General features: G+C 42.9%; 1 protein-coding gene across 2 annotated transcripts; it reads right to left on the bottom strand.

Moving 5' to 3' along the window:
- Window positions 1-3,207: 3,207 nt before the first annotated feature.
- On the bottom strand, window positions 3,208-9,749 carry LOC106564688 (neuronal vesicle trafficking-associated protein 1). Of its 2 annotated transcripts, none has more exons than XM_014130937.2 (5): window positions 9,444-9,749; window positions 7,093-7,240; window positions 6,609-6,710; window positions 6,385-6,498; window positions 3,208-4,681 (listed from the first exon to the last, which is right to left on the bottom strand). In XM_014130937.2, the coding sequence occupies exons 2-5, from the start codon at window positions 7,219-7,221 to the stop codon at window positions 4,433-4,435; spliced, it is 594 nt and encodes a 197-aa protein (XP_013986412.2). In that variant the 5' UTR covers window positions 7,222-7,240; window positions 9,444-9,749; the 3' UTR covers window positions 3,208-4,432. The 2 variants fall into 2 exon arrangements, with proteins under 2 accessions (XP_013986412.2, XP_013986411.2); XM_014130936.2 differs by having other exon boundaries at window positions 6,591-6,710; window positions 9,444-9,748.
- Window positions 9,750-13,969: the final 4,220 nt, after the last annotated feature.

The following is a 13,969-nucleotide window of genomic DNA, read 5'->3' as shown; positions in this document are numbered from 1 at the left end:
ATGGCCAATGACTTCAAGGCACTTTCAAATGTACCGTATATCACAATGAGTTAAATCAAATTTCATCATCAAAAAATGTCTGTGATGAAATGCAGGGGTACCGAGAACACTGTCTGTCACTATAGGTCAAAGGTCAAATTGAATGTATCAGGGAAGAGAATGCAGCGAGAGAACTCTGGGTCATCTCTAGTTACCACAACCACAAATGGCTAAACCCTGCCTATTTCAACCCTTTCTCTTCTTAAAATCTTATTTTACATCTAACCCTGACCTTAACCCTAACAACATTGCTAACCTCATGCCTAACCCTAACCTTAAATTAAGTCCAAAAAGCGCATATTTGACCTCATGAGTTTTTATAATATAGGGATTGTTGACTTTGTGGCTGTGGTAACTAGTGACAACCAGAACTAGTGACAACCAGCCTGAGTGAATTCCTCTCCGCAACCCCTGGATACAACCCCTAGGGGGCAACATACCTCCTAAACTCCCACTGTAACACTAAATCTTTGTCTGAATAAAATGGCACCCTATCCCCTATATAGTGCACTGCTTTGGACCAGCACCCGTAGGCCCTAACTCATTTCATATCCCTAATTACAAAAGTTTTCTCCTCCTCAGTATGTCATTGTACCGTCTTTATTTTCTCTTTATCTCATTGCTCGTCAACTAGATAATAATACTGTGGAAATAAACCACTGTGATAAGTTATGATAAAGTCCCCTTGATACCACCATAGAAGACCAAGCCACATCATGCTGCATGTATAGTGTTTCTATCATCAAAGCCAGGTCGGTATGGGGAGGGTGTGTGGGTGTGTGTGGAGGATGTGTCGTTGCACTGACTCTGGTTAAGGAGACATTCCCATCTGGCGCCAGTGTAGAGGGAACCCACTGTGACACACAACAACACATACAGACACAGAACCCCGACCCCCCCCCCGAGACTGAGTTGCCTCCCTCCCTCCCTCCCTCCCTCCCTCGGTCTCTCCTTCCTCTCCTTCCTAATGTCTTTTCTTCCCTCTCTGTTTCCTTATTGTCTCTTCTCCCTCGTTTTGGTATTTTTCTGTCTGTCTCTTTCTTTCCCTCTCCTGTCCACTGTCTCTCTCCCCTCTCCTGTACACTGTCTCTCTCCCCTCTCCTTTCCACTGTCTCTCTCCCCTCTCCTTTCCACTGTCTCTCTCCCCTCTCCTGTCCACTGTCTCTCTCCCCTCTCCTTTCCACTGTCTCTCTCCCCTCTCCTGTCCACTGTCTCTCTCCCCTCTCCTGTCCACTGTCTCTCTCTCCTCTCCTGTACACTGTCTCTCTCTCCTCTCCTTTCCACTGTCTCTCTCTCCTCCTGTCCACTGTCTCTCTCCCTCTCCTTTCCACTGTCTCTCTCCCCTCTCTTTTCCACTCTCTCTCTCCTCTCCTGTCCACTCTCTCTCCCCTCTCCTTTCCACTGTCTCTCTCCTTTCTCCTTTCTACTCTCTCTCCCCACTCCTGTCCACTCTCTCTCCTCTCCTGTCCACTCTCTCTCCCCTCTCCTTTCCACTGTCTCTCTCCCTTCTCCTTTCCACTCTCTCTCCCCACTCCTGTCCACTCTCTGTCCCCTCTCATTTCCACTGTCTCCCTGTCCCCTCCTGTCCACTGTCTCTCTCCTCTCCTCTCCTCTCTTCTTTTCTTATCTCTCTTCTGTCTCTCTCTTTCCCTCTTTTCTTATCCTTGTTCGGTCTCTGTCTTTCTTCTCTTCTACCTCGCTCCAATTTTCTCACTTTTTTTCATCCTTTTTTTTTTACATACTTTAATTACACCTCCCTACTTATCAGCCGCTGAGAGAGAGAGTAATCACCTAGACAAATAAAAAATGAAACAGAACAATGAAAAGAGAGAGAGAGACCATTACAGTTACATCACTCCAAGTCCCCCTCTCTCTCACATTCTCCTCTGTTATTTGTGACATCAGAAAAACCCCAGAGGAATTTGATTATGGTGAACGTTATACACTAAATGAGCCTAAATGACTTTTGGCAATGACTCCTCGCAATCTACTGGGGAATGCGGAGCCTCCAAACAGTCAGAACAAATTAAAAGCCAACCTGCTATTTTACTGTGGAGATCTGTTGATGTTGTAAAGCGAGGTAAACGGGACTGGAGGCCTTTATGTGACTACCCAGCAGATTTTATTTGATTTTCCCCCGGCCCCAAATCCAAGCCTTCTTGGCATAAGATGCTATGCTTTCACTAAGCATGGGGTCTGGAAATGGCCTAATAAATACTTTTTAACACTTTATGTAGTTCCATGCCCTAGGCCAAGCGGACAAAGTTTGTCACTCAGCAACTGCATGCGGAGGGGGAGAGAAAAACTCCCATCACAGTCTAAACTGGGCATAATGTCAAGTTCATTAATAAGCGTGGCTGGGCACACACACACATGCAGTAGGTGCATGTACTCATAGGCATCCGCAAACACACACATGCGCACATATACACACACACATATACATGAGCCTGCCCATACACACACACACACACAGATGTGCACACAAGCACGCACGCACACACGCCCCTTACAAAACACACAGAAATACACACACGTCTCCGGGCTTAATGCGATGGTGTGAAAATATGTGAGTGTAAATGAGATGCAGACAGCCTCACAGCAGAGTCCCTGACAGAAATAGGAGAGAGACAGAGAGAGATAGAAAGAGAGAGAGACAGAAAGCGAGAGAGAGACAGAGAGAGAGAGAGAGAGAGAGAGAGACAGAAAGAGAGACAGAGAGAGAGGGACATAAAGAAAGAGAGACAGAGATAGATAGAGAGAGACAGAAAGAAAGAGAGACAGAGATAGATAGAAAGAGAGAGAGAGAGACAGAAAGCGAGAGAGAGACAGAGAGAGAGAGAGAGACAGAAAGAAAGAAAGAGAGACAGAGATAGATAGAGAGAGAGGAGGATATGGCTCAGTTCCGGATAACTAAGCTGAGGTTTGAAGAAAAGAAGCAAGTCATGTTTAGAATTCTGTGCATGCCACTCATCTCTGAATAATCAACAGTGAAAATATATTTTGGTGTACTTTTACTTGCTTTTCTTAAAAAAAAAAACTTAATTGAAACAATTTGGAAATACCAGGTAAATAGATACTGAAACTGGATCGTAAAAAATAGAGCGTTGCTATTGTGCATTGAAAGTACATACAAGCAGTAATAAAGCCAATTCAACAAGTCCAAGATAATGAATGAGAAAGCTTAACACTTTATTGATGACATCAGAGCAGATGGGTCTGACATAAACGTTTGGCACTCAGAACAGAACGAGGTTTATAAACGCTGGGTGGTGAATGGTGACATAATGACAGTATCACAATCTGATCCATGGTGAAAATACTGCCAGTTATTATGATGAATTATGATGAATGCAAACTTGATATGAATCGCATTGCATTTTATTCACTATTTTAAAAATCCCCAAATAAATTATTTAAAAAATGTAATCCTTCAAGCTTTCACCCAAATCAAAAAAAAATTCAAATAAATTGCTTAAGAAAAAAAGTAAGCTCATAATAAATAGGTAATTAAATAAATACTAGAAAACACAAAGATACGGATACTCTAGGTAGTTAATGTTATGTTAAAATATTAATTATGAAACAGGAATCCTACTTGTACAGCTGCTAGTCTACTACATTCAAAATCATCTGAATTGAAATGACGTCAACCCATTTGATTATCTTCCACCTGAAAATATTCAGGTTCCTCGTACCCAATTGTACCAAAATCCTCATACACAAATTGTTCATAGCTGCTGGAAATCTACTGAGAAAAAAAGGCATGATAAATATGTTTTTTACAATCAGGTTTCTAAATGAATGTGGGCTCTGTGTTTCCTGAATAGAACAAAACATTTTATTTCCGAACTGTGTATGTAAAAATCTACAAAAAACATGTCTAGTTCGATCTAAATTTAATAACGCTAAACCTCGTGAGACCACATTACTAACGATACTCTACATTCAGTTCAGAATAAAATAAAAACCTGAAAACATGTTAGTCTGATAAAGATAATCTAGTGAGAATTTCAGGGAATCTTGTTATGTTCAGTTCTCCAACGCTTCTCACACGCACATCTCTCACCTCTCTCTCTCTCTCTCTCTCTCTCTCTCTTTCTCGCTCGCATAGGCACGCACACACATAACACAAGGCTGTGGTCCTCACTGATAACGTCATAGAGAGATTAACTTTACTGCAAATGAGTCACCTTCGCTGACACCTAAACAGACATTTGGAGCGTTACCCAGAATACCTCATAGTTAACTCCCCCAAGTAAACAACACTTTTTTTCTCCCCCATCTCCATCTCCATCCCCTCTTCCTAACTCTTCCTTTTGGAAATCCCATATTCCCTTCTACCTTTATCACCCCTTCCTAAACCTTTCCCCTCTGGAAATCCCTCCATCCCTCACTCCTTCGAACGACTCGCCTCCTCTTTGGCCCTCTCGGCTTGCTTCAGGGCGTTGATGACGGGGAACCATGGTGACGTGGGCAGCTCGGGGATGATGCCGCCGGCGGCGGTCCTCTTGGCCTGGTTGAGGTGACCCAGGGCGGTGTAGAGACTGCTGGAGCGGGGGGGCACGACTGGGTCCTCCTGCTGCTGCTGCTCTGTGTAGTACCAGGGCTCCAGGACTGCTGCTGGGGTGCAGTGCTTGTGCTGCATGGGGAAGAGGAGAGAGGATGGTTGGTGTCAATTTGATCATTTGCTTCAGGATGTGAAAAACGTTCTATTTTAAATCACTTCCTGAATTGAGTGAATGGAAAGTGACCCCCAACCCTGTAAGAGACAGGAGCCAGGAGGCAGAAGCGTCAGTGAAGAGGGTGTGCAAAGTGATGACGTCTGATACTGTTGCCTCTATTTACGGTTAGGGACAGCAGGGATTCTGGTCATGATAATGGGTTGTGGAAGGACTCAGCAAACGATGAGGGCAAGTCACATGTTACTGCCTTACCCTTCATTGAAACTACTTATTACAAGTGAGTCACACACGTCTTATTCCACAGCGTGGGCGAGCATGAGTAAGGTTCTTTCAGGGAAATCATTTTTCATATTCAAACTTAGATGTGCCAGCTTCGTCTCATTAGATATGACACCTGAGATGCCATCCTTAGATAAATGAACACGTAAGCTGTCGAAGGGAAAGAATGGTACTCCACCAATTTGCCAAGCTCTGACAGGAGAAGCTTCAAGTGAGTTTTCCTTAAGAGCGTTTTCCATTGAGTAGCATCGGCCTACTGAACAAACCCCTGAGGGAAATCCAAGGCTTCTTGACAGACTACCTGACCTTCCATCAGTATTGTGAGAAATGACCTCTCACAACAACCCTGGCTGCCTACGCTCTGCTAAACGGAAGACAACGCCACGACACCCTCCGTTTGACTCTCCTATTTCCTGCCCCTTTTCATGTCTCCAACAACACATTAGCTGTGGAAAAACGCTGCGAGCTACACTGTACCCGTCAACATCAAAAGCCTTTGCCGGGAAGGCCCCGTTGCCCATCTCCCTCCTCTCGTCTCAAGCCTTTAATCACAGTTTAGTCACGCTCAGCCTTAATGAAAGGCCCCTCTCTGATTCACGGGCGTCCCAATCTACTGCCTGACCAAAAAGCCTTGCCTGCCCCTCGCTCTTTAAAAGACAGGGGGCCTTTGTAGAGAGTAACAGGCGTGGAGCGTTGCCTGAGCACACGATGCCTGGGAGGTGTCCTAAGGAGATAATGAGTTTATGTTCCCAGAGTGAAGAGACAGAAAGAGTGGGAGAGAATCCCTTAGAAGTCTCTGGTGGGAAAATATGTTGTCAACAGAATACAGTATGAGTACTAGATGAGGTGTACAGTAAGTACGGACTATAGGAGAGGGTGTATTAGTAAGTCATTGGGACTGGATGATAACTATGTTTGTGAAGGCGATTATAAGAACTTAAATAACAGTCCTCTGTTGGACTCTGTGAGAGAACGCTAGAGAAACAACCTCTGCTTCTTGTCTGTGGTTTTAATGAATGTAACCCCGAGTGGCGCAGCGGTCTAAGGCACTGCATCTCAGTGCTTGAGGCGTCACTACAGACACCCTGGTTCGATTCCAGGCTCTATCACAACGCCCATGATTGGGAGTCAAATAGGGCTGCGCACAATCGGCCTAGATTCGTCCGGGTTTGGCCGGTGTAGGCCGTCATTGTAAATAAGAATTTGTTCTTAACTGACTTGCCTAGTTAAATAAAGGTTAAATAAAATAAAAACCTATAGGACTGTCTGACTGGGATAGGAGGCAGTGTGTGTATGTGATGATGATGCTTTCAGTGGTCTACCTTACCATTGGGACATAAGCTGTTTGGATAGAAGGTGTGTGTGTGTTAGTGATGCCTACCTTGAGAACGAAGCCCTCTGGGCAGGTAAGTTGATTGTACCACAGAGCCTTGTACATGACCAGCAGGAGAAGACAAGCCAGGAACCCAAGGGTGATGAGGATCAAACCTGTGAGCTGGAACACACACACACACACACGACCATGAATATCACCATTCCCAGCAGTACTTCAGTAAACATACTACTAGCCCCTAGATAAGACTTTACCTTGACCTTCTCTGATACCTTGTTGTAGAGTTTTATATTCAGCTTGTTGATTCCCGGCACGTACAACTTCTTCTTTTTCTTCTGCTGCAGCTGATACTCTGTTGTGGTCTTCACGATTACCTGAGGATCAACAGCAGCATAGCACACAGAGCACTCCGAGTCAGATCGCTGGGTTGGAACTGGGCTGCTGCCTTAAATAGAACTGTAAGGGGTGTGTGTGTGTGTGTGTGTGTGTGTGTGTGTGTGTGTGTGTGATCTACTATGTATTCTAAGAGGCTCTGAGATAGTGTGGAGTGATGTCAGAGCACTCTGAATCATTGGGATAACAGGGAGGCTGGGTCAAGGCACAGTACAGGGACCAATGGCAGGCTCAGGTATGATGTAGGCTTGATGTGTGTCCAGACGTGTAGTGTAATGTAATATACAGACAGGATGTACTGAACATGTTTAATAATTTGCTTGGTACACGCGCACGCACGCACGCACACACACACGTTGTTACCTTGTCTAAGTATGGCTGTTGCAGCTGGTTAACCTCCAGAGGGGTGATGAGGGGGATGTTATCAAAGCCATCGTCCATAGACTGTTCTTTATCCAGCTTATCAGCCAGGTTACTGCCCAGCTTCACCATGTCTGCCTGCCTGAACAATCTGAATGAGGAAAGAAGCAGTGCAGAGGATCAGATGCTGGGTAACACAGCTCTGTTGGGTTCTATCTACTTCTCAATGACTGTCTGTCTGGACGATTTGGATCGCAATACAAACAGTGCTGAACGATTAGATGCTGGGTAACGCAACTCAGTTTAGCTTTACTGTGTAGAGGGTAAGATACTTGGTAATGGAGCTTGGCTTTATTCCACTTAGTTGCTCCCTGTTTCCTTGTGTGGCTGAAATTGAAGATGATGTTAAAACGATAGTGGTGGTGATGATGATGATAATGATGGTGAGAGCTTTATTTAAATGGATGCCATGATATGCCTCTGACTGTCTTCACCCTGCACTATCTAGGAGGTTTGTGTCAAACTAGATGTCATCGTCATTATGTCCATTTCCACAAGTAGGTCTACAGTATCTCTTTCATTCGGCAATGTGCATAGAGTTTATTATGTCCATACTGGCTGTAGTGCCACGGTGCGTCATGTAAAGACGTTGCGTGGGCTACACACAGGAACACACGCTGTGGGTTTGCTTCATATCCTATGTGTGTGTTGGTCTAACTGTGCTGTTCCCGCTCCTCCTCGATCAGCGCACCATCTGAATGTGGAACACAAGGTGAGAAAGCCACTGAGCTCGTTGACGCCGTGTGAAACGCAACACCACCTTCTCCGTAGCTCGCCATCCTGTACCGCTGTGGGAATGACTCATAATGATGATGCTAACAAGGGGGCAAAGGTCAGTTCCTCGCAGGTTCAATCATACAGACAGGTATAGGCAGGAACACAGACGAGCACGAAAACCATACACACAAACACACACTCTCTCTCGCTATCTCTCTCTGTCTCACACACGCACACACACACACACACACACACACACACACACACACACACACACACACACACACACACACACACACACACACACACACACACACACACACACACACACACACACACACACACACACACACACAAACACAAACACTTCCTCCAGGTTCCATTAGCCTAGCTATTGTTGCACGGTGGAGTGAGTGGGTGGCTATAATGGCTAATGTGGTTGTCTGTACAGAACTACAGCCCACCATCTTCAGACTGTAGATTGCAGGCTACTGTAGGAGGGAGGTGTGGGTGCCATGGTGATTCAGATGACTGATTGATGCTATATCAATGCAGAATGAGCTGAGAGCCAGCTGTCAAATCTGTTCCTCCATCAGCAAAGGAATGAAACAAAGTTTGGATAGATGTGGGTGGCATTATAACCATACAAACAGTATAGTTTCCTTAATCTTTTCTATTCATGTTGTTGGTCAATATTCTCTGAATATTTTGATTGGGAAGTACATTAACTAGGTGATGTGAATTAATGCTTTATAAATGCTAAAACCACATAACACAACATAAAACATAGACTTACAAATCCCCAAAAATGGAATGATTCTATAAATTAATAGTGTCTAGGCCTGTTAACTTTTTTCTTCATGCTTCACTAATCAGGCATCTGATCTCAACTTGCTGCATTGAAAAGAGCGTGTTTGCTGCAGCAGAGATTCCACTGATAAGCACAACTGCCAGGTAGCAAACATCCCGAAAACAAACAAGACAGAGAAATGGCATAAACATGACTGGTGAAACTCATCTCACATCACACGTCATGTGGCAACATACGTTTCGATAAGCACCATACATAACCTATAACCCTCATGTCATGGCACAGACTGCTCGAGATGCTCTTTGCATAGGCTACAAGGGCAATGGATTGACATTCAAGAATTCAAGAAGAAATTGAAATTCAAGAATTCGTTAATGAAAGCTAATTCGAACACCGATACATTGTCGCAAATGACAATGTCATCTTTGAAATTGTTTAGACCTTTGTGAATTTTAGCTTACTCTTTTCATGCATTCGATTAATATCGAGGGGCTCTCAACCGTATTAATATGCTTGAAATATACCGCCATTATTGATACTCAGATAAACACAAAGACATATGTAATCAATGCCGTTTTCACATCAGGCAATTTTTGTTGTGACAATCGAATCATGTCATTTGCAATGTAGACTATAGGATACCGTAGGCTACGGATTTATTCACGTAAACGCAAGCAGACATAAAAGCCTTATCAATAAAATTGCCCACACAAACGATGACAATAAATCACACATAGGCTATAACAAAGGGAGAAAAATGACTTACTGCGTACGAGGATGACGATCGGTAGGGTTGAGTCGTGGATGTTTACGGGTAAAGCAGAGAACTGTGAATACCGTTCGGTTACCGTGGTGATGTCTGATTCACCGCAGGATTGCGCATGTAATTCGGTACTGGTTGCATCCTCCAGAGGAAATTGGAGCCTCTATGATGCGCCTCATGTTAAACGTGTCTGGGAGATGTGGGGAATAATAAAGCAAAGGGAATGAATATTTGACACATTAATTCTGATATGTTACTGTAAAGGTGAACGTTTTTAGATGGGTAGGCCTATAATGAAAAGAAAAGGTCAGGCAGCAGTGTCCCTAAATAGCCTTGTCTGTATGCCTACTGTATGCCAAACACAGTCAGATCAACAGTTTTACACATGTTGATCAACTTTATTTACTTCTCACATGGGAAAAATGGATTAGCCTACTATATTGAATTCCACAAAATATTCTATACACATTATAACTACAAATTATTGTATATATTGACTTTGAGACCGAATTGGTGTGGTATACCGAAATCAGTTTGTGATATTCATATAGATATGTCATGCAATATTTGTTGAAAACCAATTACTAGGCCTACAGATGAAATAAAACCATTAATCTGTATGATTGGTTAAATAATTCAACCGTTCAATCATTTACAAAAATGTTTTAATGAAAATGTAATTGAAAATGAATATGATTTTTTAATCCAACCAAACACTACCTGCACACAACTTGCTCATATTTAAATGACATAGTCCCTAGTTCCTCAAAGACTGACATAAATGAAAGTGACTTGTTGTGAACCACAATGACCACAATGTGACATGCAGCAGCTGCTGCAGCTGATGGGGTCTGTCTATGGGATGGCTCTGTGATTCATCAGTGCCTCTAATTATGCCTTTCAATAGAGGTGAAGAGGTGATGCAGATGCCAAACAAGTGAAAAAGTGAAAACACGTTCTGTGTGTGTGTGTGTGTGTGTGTGTAAGAGAGAGAGTGAGAGAGAATGTGTGTGTGTGTGAGAGAATGTCTGTTGTGTGTGTGTGTGTGTGTGTGTGTGTGTGTGTGTGTGTGTGTGTGTGTGTGTGTGTGTGTGTGTGTGTGTGTGTGTGTGTGTGTGTGTGTGTGTGTGTGTGTGTGTGTGTGTGTGTGTGAGAGAGAGAGAGCATCTGTTGTGTGTGTGTTTGTAAGAGAGAGTGAGAGAATATGTGTGTATCAGAGTGTGTGTGTGTATGTGTGTGTATGAGAGAGAGAGAGTGTCTGTTGTGTTTGTGTGTAAGAGAGAGTGAGAGAGAATGAGTGTGTGTATCAGAAAGAGTGTGAGTTTTATGTGTGAGAGTTTGTGTGTGTGACAGAGAGGGTGTCTGTTGTGTGTGTGTGTTGAAGTGGGAGAATTTGTGTGCATGTGTCAGAGAGTGTGTGTGTGTGTGTGTGTGTGTGTGAGTGTGAGTGTGAGTGTGTGTGTGTGTGTGTGTGTGTGTGTGTGTGTGTGTGTGTGTGTGTGTGTGTGTGTGTGTGTGTGTGTGTGTGTGTGTGTGAGAGAGAGAGAGAGAGAGTGTCTCTGAGAGGTTAAGCGAGCAAAGGAGAAACAGACAGAGAGCGAGAGAAAGAAAGAAAGAAAGAGGGGACGAAAGAAAGACTGATGGCCTACAAAAAGAGTAGGATGCAGGAGCCAGGCCTGTCTGCCCGGTTAAAAAACCCTATTCTCTCCACGAGGACCCCTGCTACTCCGTCTTTGGTTATGCCTGATTCTATGAATTCATCATGCCTTTAGTACACAGTGACGGACTGTGAGGGACTGCCTGACCAAAATATACCATTTGCCCCCCTTTTAGAGCCTTTTGTCCCCCCGCCCCTGCATACCCTTCAATTGGACCTACATTTATTATTTTGACCTTTGCTTTGCGGGGGTGGGACTTCAAAGCAGACCCTCTATTTCTTCCTCTTTAGGGGGAGGGTCGTGTCATCCTCACAGTGTGAGAGGCAGACTGTTCTGTTCTGTCTCCTCGGGTTTTGTTGTTCGCTGGGAGATGGAGAGAGAGAGAGACCCTGGGAGAACATAATGAAAATGAGAATCAATTAGGTTATGGTCTTTAGAGTTAGAAGGGAAGAAGGGAGAGGGGAGAGAGTGTGTGTGTGTGTTCGTGTGAGAGAGAACGCGAGACTGAATGAGATTCAGTTTGTGTGTGTGTGTATAGAAGGGTGTTCTGCGTTAGGAACTACACACAGGGGTGAAAATCTGATATCAACTTTGGAGGGGACAATTACATGAAATTTTCTCAAGAGCAATTCCTGAGGGGGACACCAAAAGTAGTGCTGTAACATAGCCTACATTGTAATATGGTAAATGTATATTGAGGAACCAAAGAAATAAGGTGTTTGCCGTACTCCTAACTACCGGTACCCAAAACTACACAACTAATCACAACAGCAATACCATTGCCTTTAACAAATCTTAGTTCAGTCACCAGTTTAAGTTGAGAGTGGGGGTATCCATGGCATTTTCCAATTATGTTCCTATTTTACAAGTCAAAAAAATTGAGAACCTTTCATAATGTTGCCAAACAAAGACAACAAACTTACCTGAGACTCCCTGTCTCTGCCAGTCTGTCCCTGCATATCTGTCCCCAACTCTGCTGTCTGTGTGCCATCTGTTGCCTGCTCTGCCTAATGACATCATTGTGAAACATTTCCATTAGAATTTCATTTCTTTCTTATGAACATTTTATCAACTAGTCTTTGAGATATTAGGCTACTAGGGTTCTTACTATGCGTTTTGGTGTATTGAAAAATACTCTGATGTCCGTCTTTTATTTTTCTGCCATTTTTCTACCTGGCTGGCTGGCTGGCTGGCTACACACACACACAGTGTGTAGGTTATTTACAGTAGGAGATGGGCTTCTATCATCTTCTATCATTCTATTTGGGCTTCGATCTAAAAGGTAGCTAGCAAATGTAAAACGGATTAAAATGACAAGAGTTGACAGCTGTATGAGTTCACCATTTACACAACATATGCTGCAACCTTTTGTAATTTTAATAGTTTGTTTCATATTGGCTGGCTTCCAACAATAGCTGAATTTGCAAAGCTAGCGAGCACCAAATCAGTTTCAGTGGTGTTTGCTATAATCTTTGCTACCCGGGTTAAATAAAGGTGAAATAAAATAAATAAATAAAAGTTCCCTTGCGACAATTTAGCTTTTGCAACGAGACCATTAAATATATTTAAGACAATGGTAGAAGAGAGTGTAGTTCTGTTCAGTTTGGACTTCAGTTTATCGCTAACCTTATCACAGGGACTTTGAAGCACTAACTTACATCATCTGCATGCTGATCTTGGAATAAATTGACGATAGCAAAGATTCCATCTTTGACGACGTCACATAAATGGAATAGGTACTAGCTAGCTTAATAGTTAATATTTGCGCGCTAGCTCTGCATATTCAGCTAGTGTGTGTGCGCGATTGACTAGATTAACCTCACGTCAGTTACGTTCATTGAGTGCCTTTCAGACAGTAGATACGACCCCTCTGTTACCTTGCCAACTAAGGAACTGGCAGTGGATCAAACCATTGTGAGGCACAGGGTGGGGGGGTCGCAATCTTTTGAAACTTAAAAACGCGCTAGTGAAGTACTGGTGGGAAAATATAGCATCGAAGTGGAGTGGTGAATTCTATACATTCTATGGATGTTTACATTGTATCAATAGAATACATCATGTATTTAAGTATTGCAATAAGAAACATGACAAATGTAAGCGATTCAGCTATTAGAATAAAATATGCATTAATTAAGTCTTTATAAAAGTGATACAACATAAGATGGCCAAGTACTCCATAAGCTTGTGTTATAACCCGTTATATCGTTTTTATAATACATTCAAAAAGTTAACCTGATTAGTATTACCTGTTAATTGATTAGTGTTAGTGATTATTCAACAGTCATGTCACATAATGATGTCAAAAGGATTTTATTTGTATAACGTATTTAGCATTCTTAGACATGCAGTGTTTATATTGAATCAAGTCATGCTTTCTGATGGATAGGTGTTGAATACTGACTTGTATCACGGGTGACGGACCAGCCTGGCTTTCTTCTTGGTTGTGGTAACTGAATGGGTTAGCCCGAAATCACTGTTAATGCGAAATTATTAACAATACTGCCACCTAGTGACGAATCCATTCAAATCCCTTTAATACTATTACAGAACTGCGCCAGTTACTGTACCTAGTATAGCGTCCTATTTACAAGGTGTATAGCTCACTAAGCAACTTGAACATGCTAGGTAAGAATGCACTTCTGTGAATGCGGTCTGTTTTATAAACTCTAAGAGCTTTCCTGATGTTTCTTATTTACCAACCAAGTCTTGGAAACACTGTTTATGTATTTTCATGTAAATTCACTTCTCTTCAGCATGGGAATAGAAATGACAATGCAAAAACGGCAATTAAAAAGCCCCTTTCTAATCTTGCAACTGGAATCTCAATTAATCTCCCGATTTGACTGCATTGAAATGACCATGAAATATGAC

Source organism: Salmo salar, chromosome ssa12 (genome assembly GCF_905237065.1).
Source record: "Salmo salar chromosome ssa12, Ssal_v3.1, whole genome shotgun sequence".
Taxonomy (NCBI): domain Eukaryota; kingdom Metazoa; phylum Chordata; class Actinopteri; order Salmoniformes; family Salmonidae; genus Salmo; species Salmo salar.
Note: the sequence above shows the minus strand (reverse complement) of the source record. Positions and strands in the feature narration are given on the sequence as shown.

What these genes read in the sequence shown, in the direction of transcription:
- LOC106564688 (XM_014130936.2), bottom strand. Translation starts at nt 7,221, where the DNA reads ATGGTGAAGCTGGGCAGTAACCTGGCTGATAAGCTGGATAAAGAACAG. An exon ending in AACAGCCATACTTAGACAAG is followed by an intron (nt 6,711 to 7,092) that starts GTAACAACGTGT and finishes GTTGATCCTCAG; the next exon opens with GTAATCGTGAAGACCACAAC. An exon ending in CAGAGGGCTTCGTTCTCAAG is followed by an intron (nt 4,682 to 6,384) that starts GTAGGCATCACT and finishes TTCCCCATGCAG; the next exon opens with CACAAGCACTGCACCCCAGC.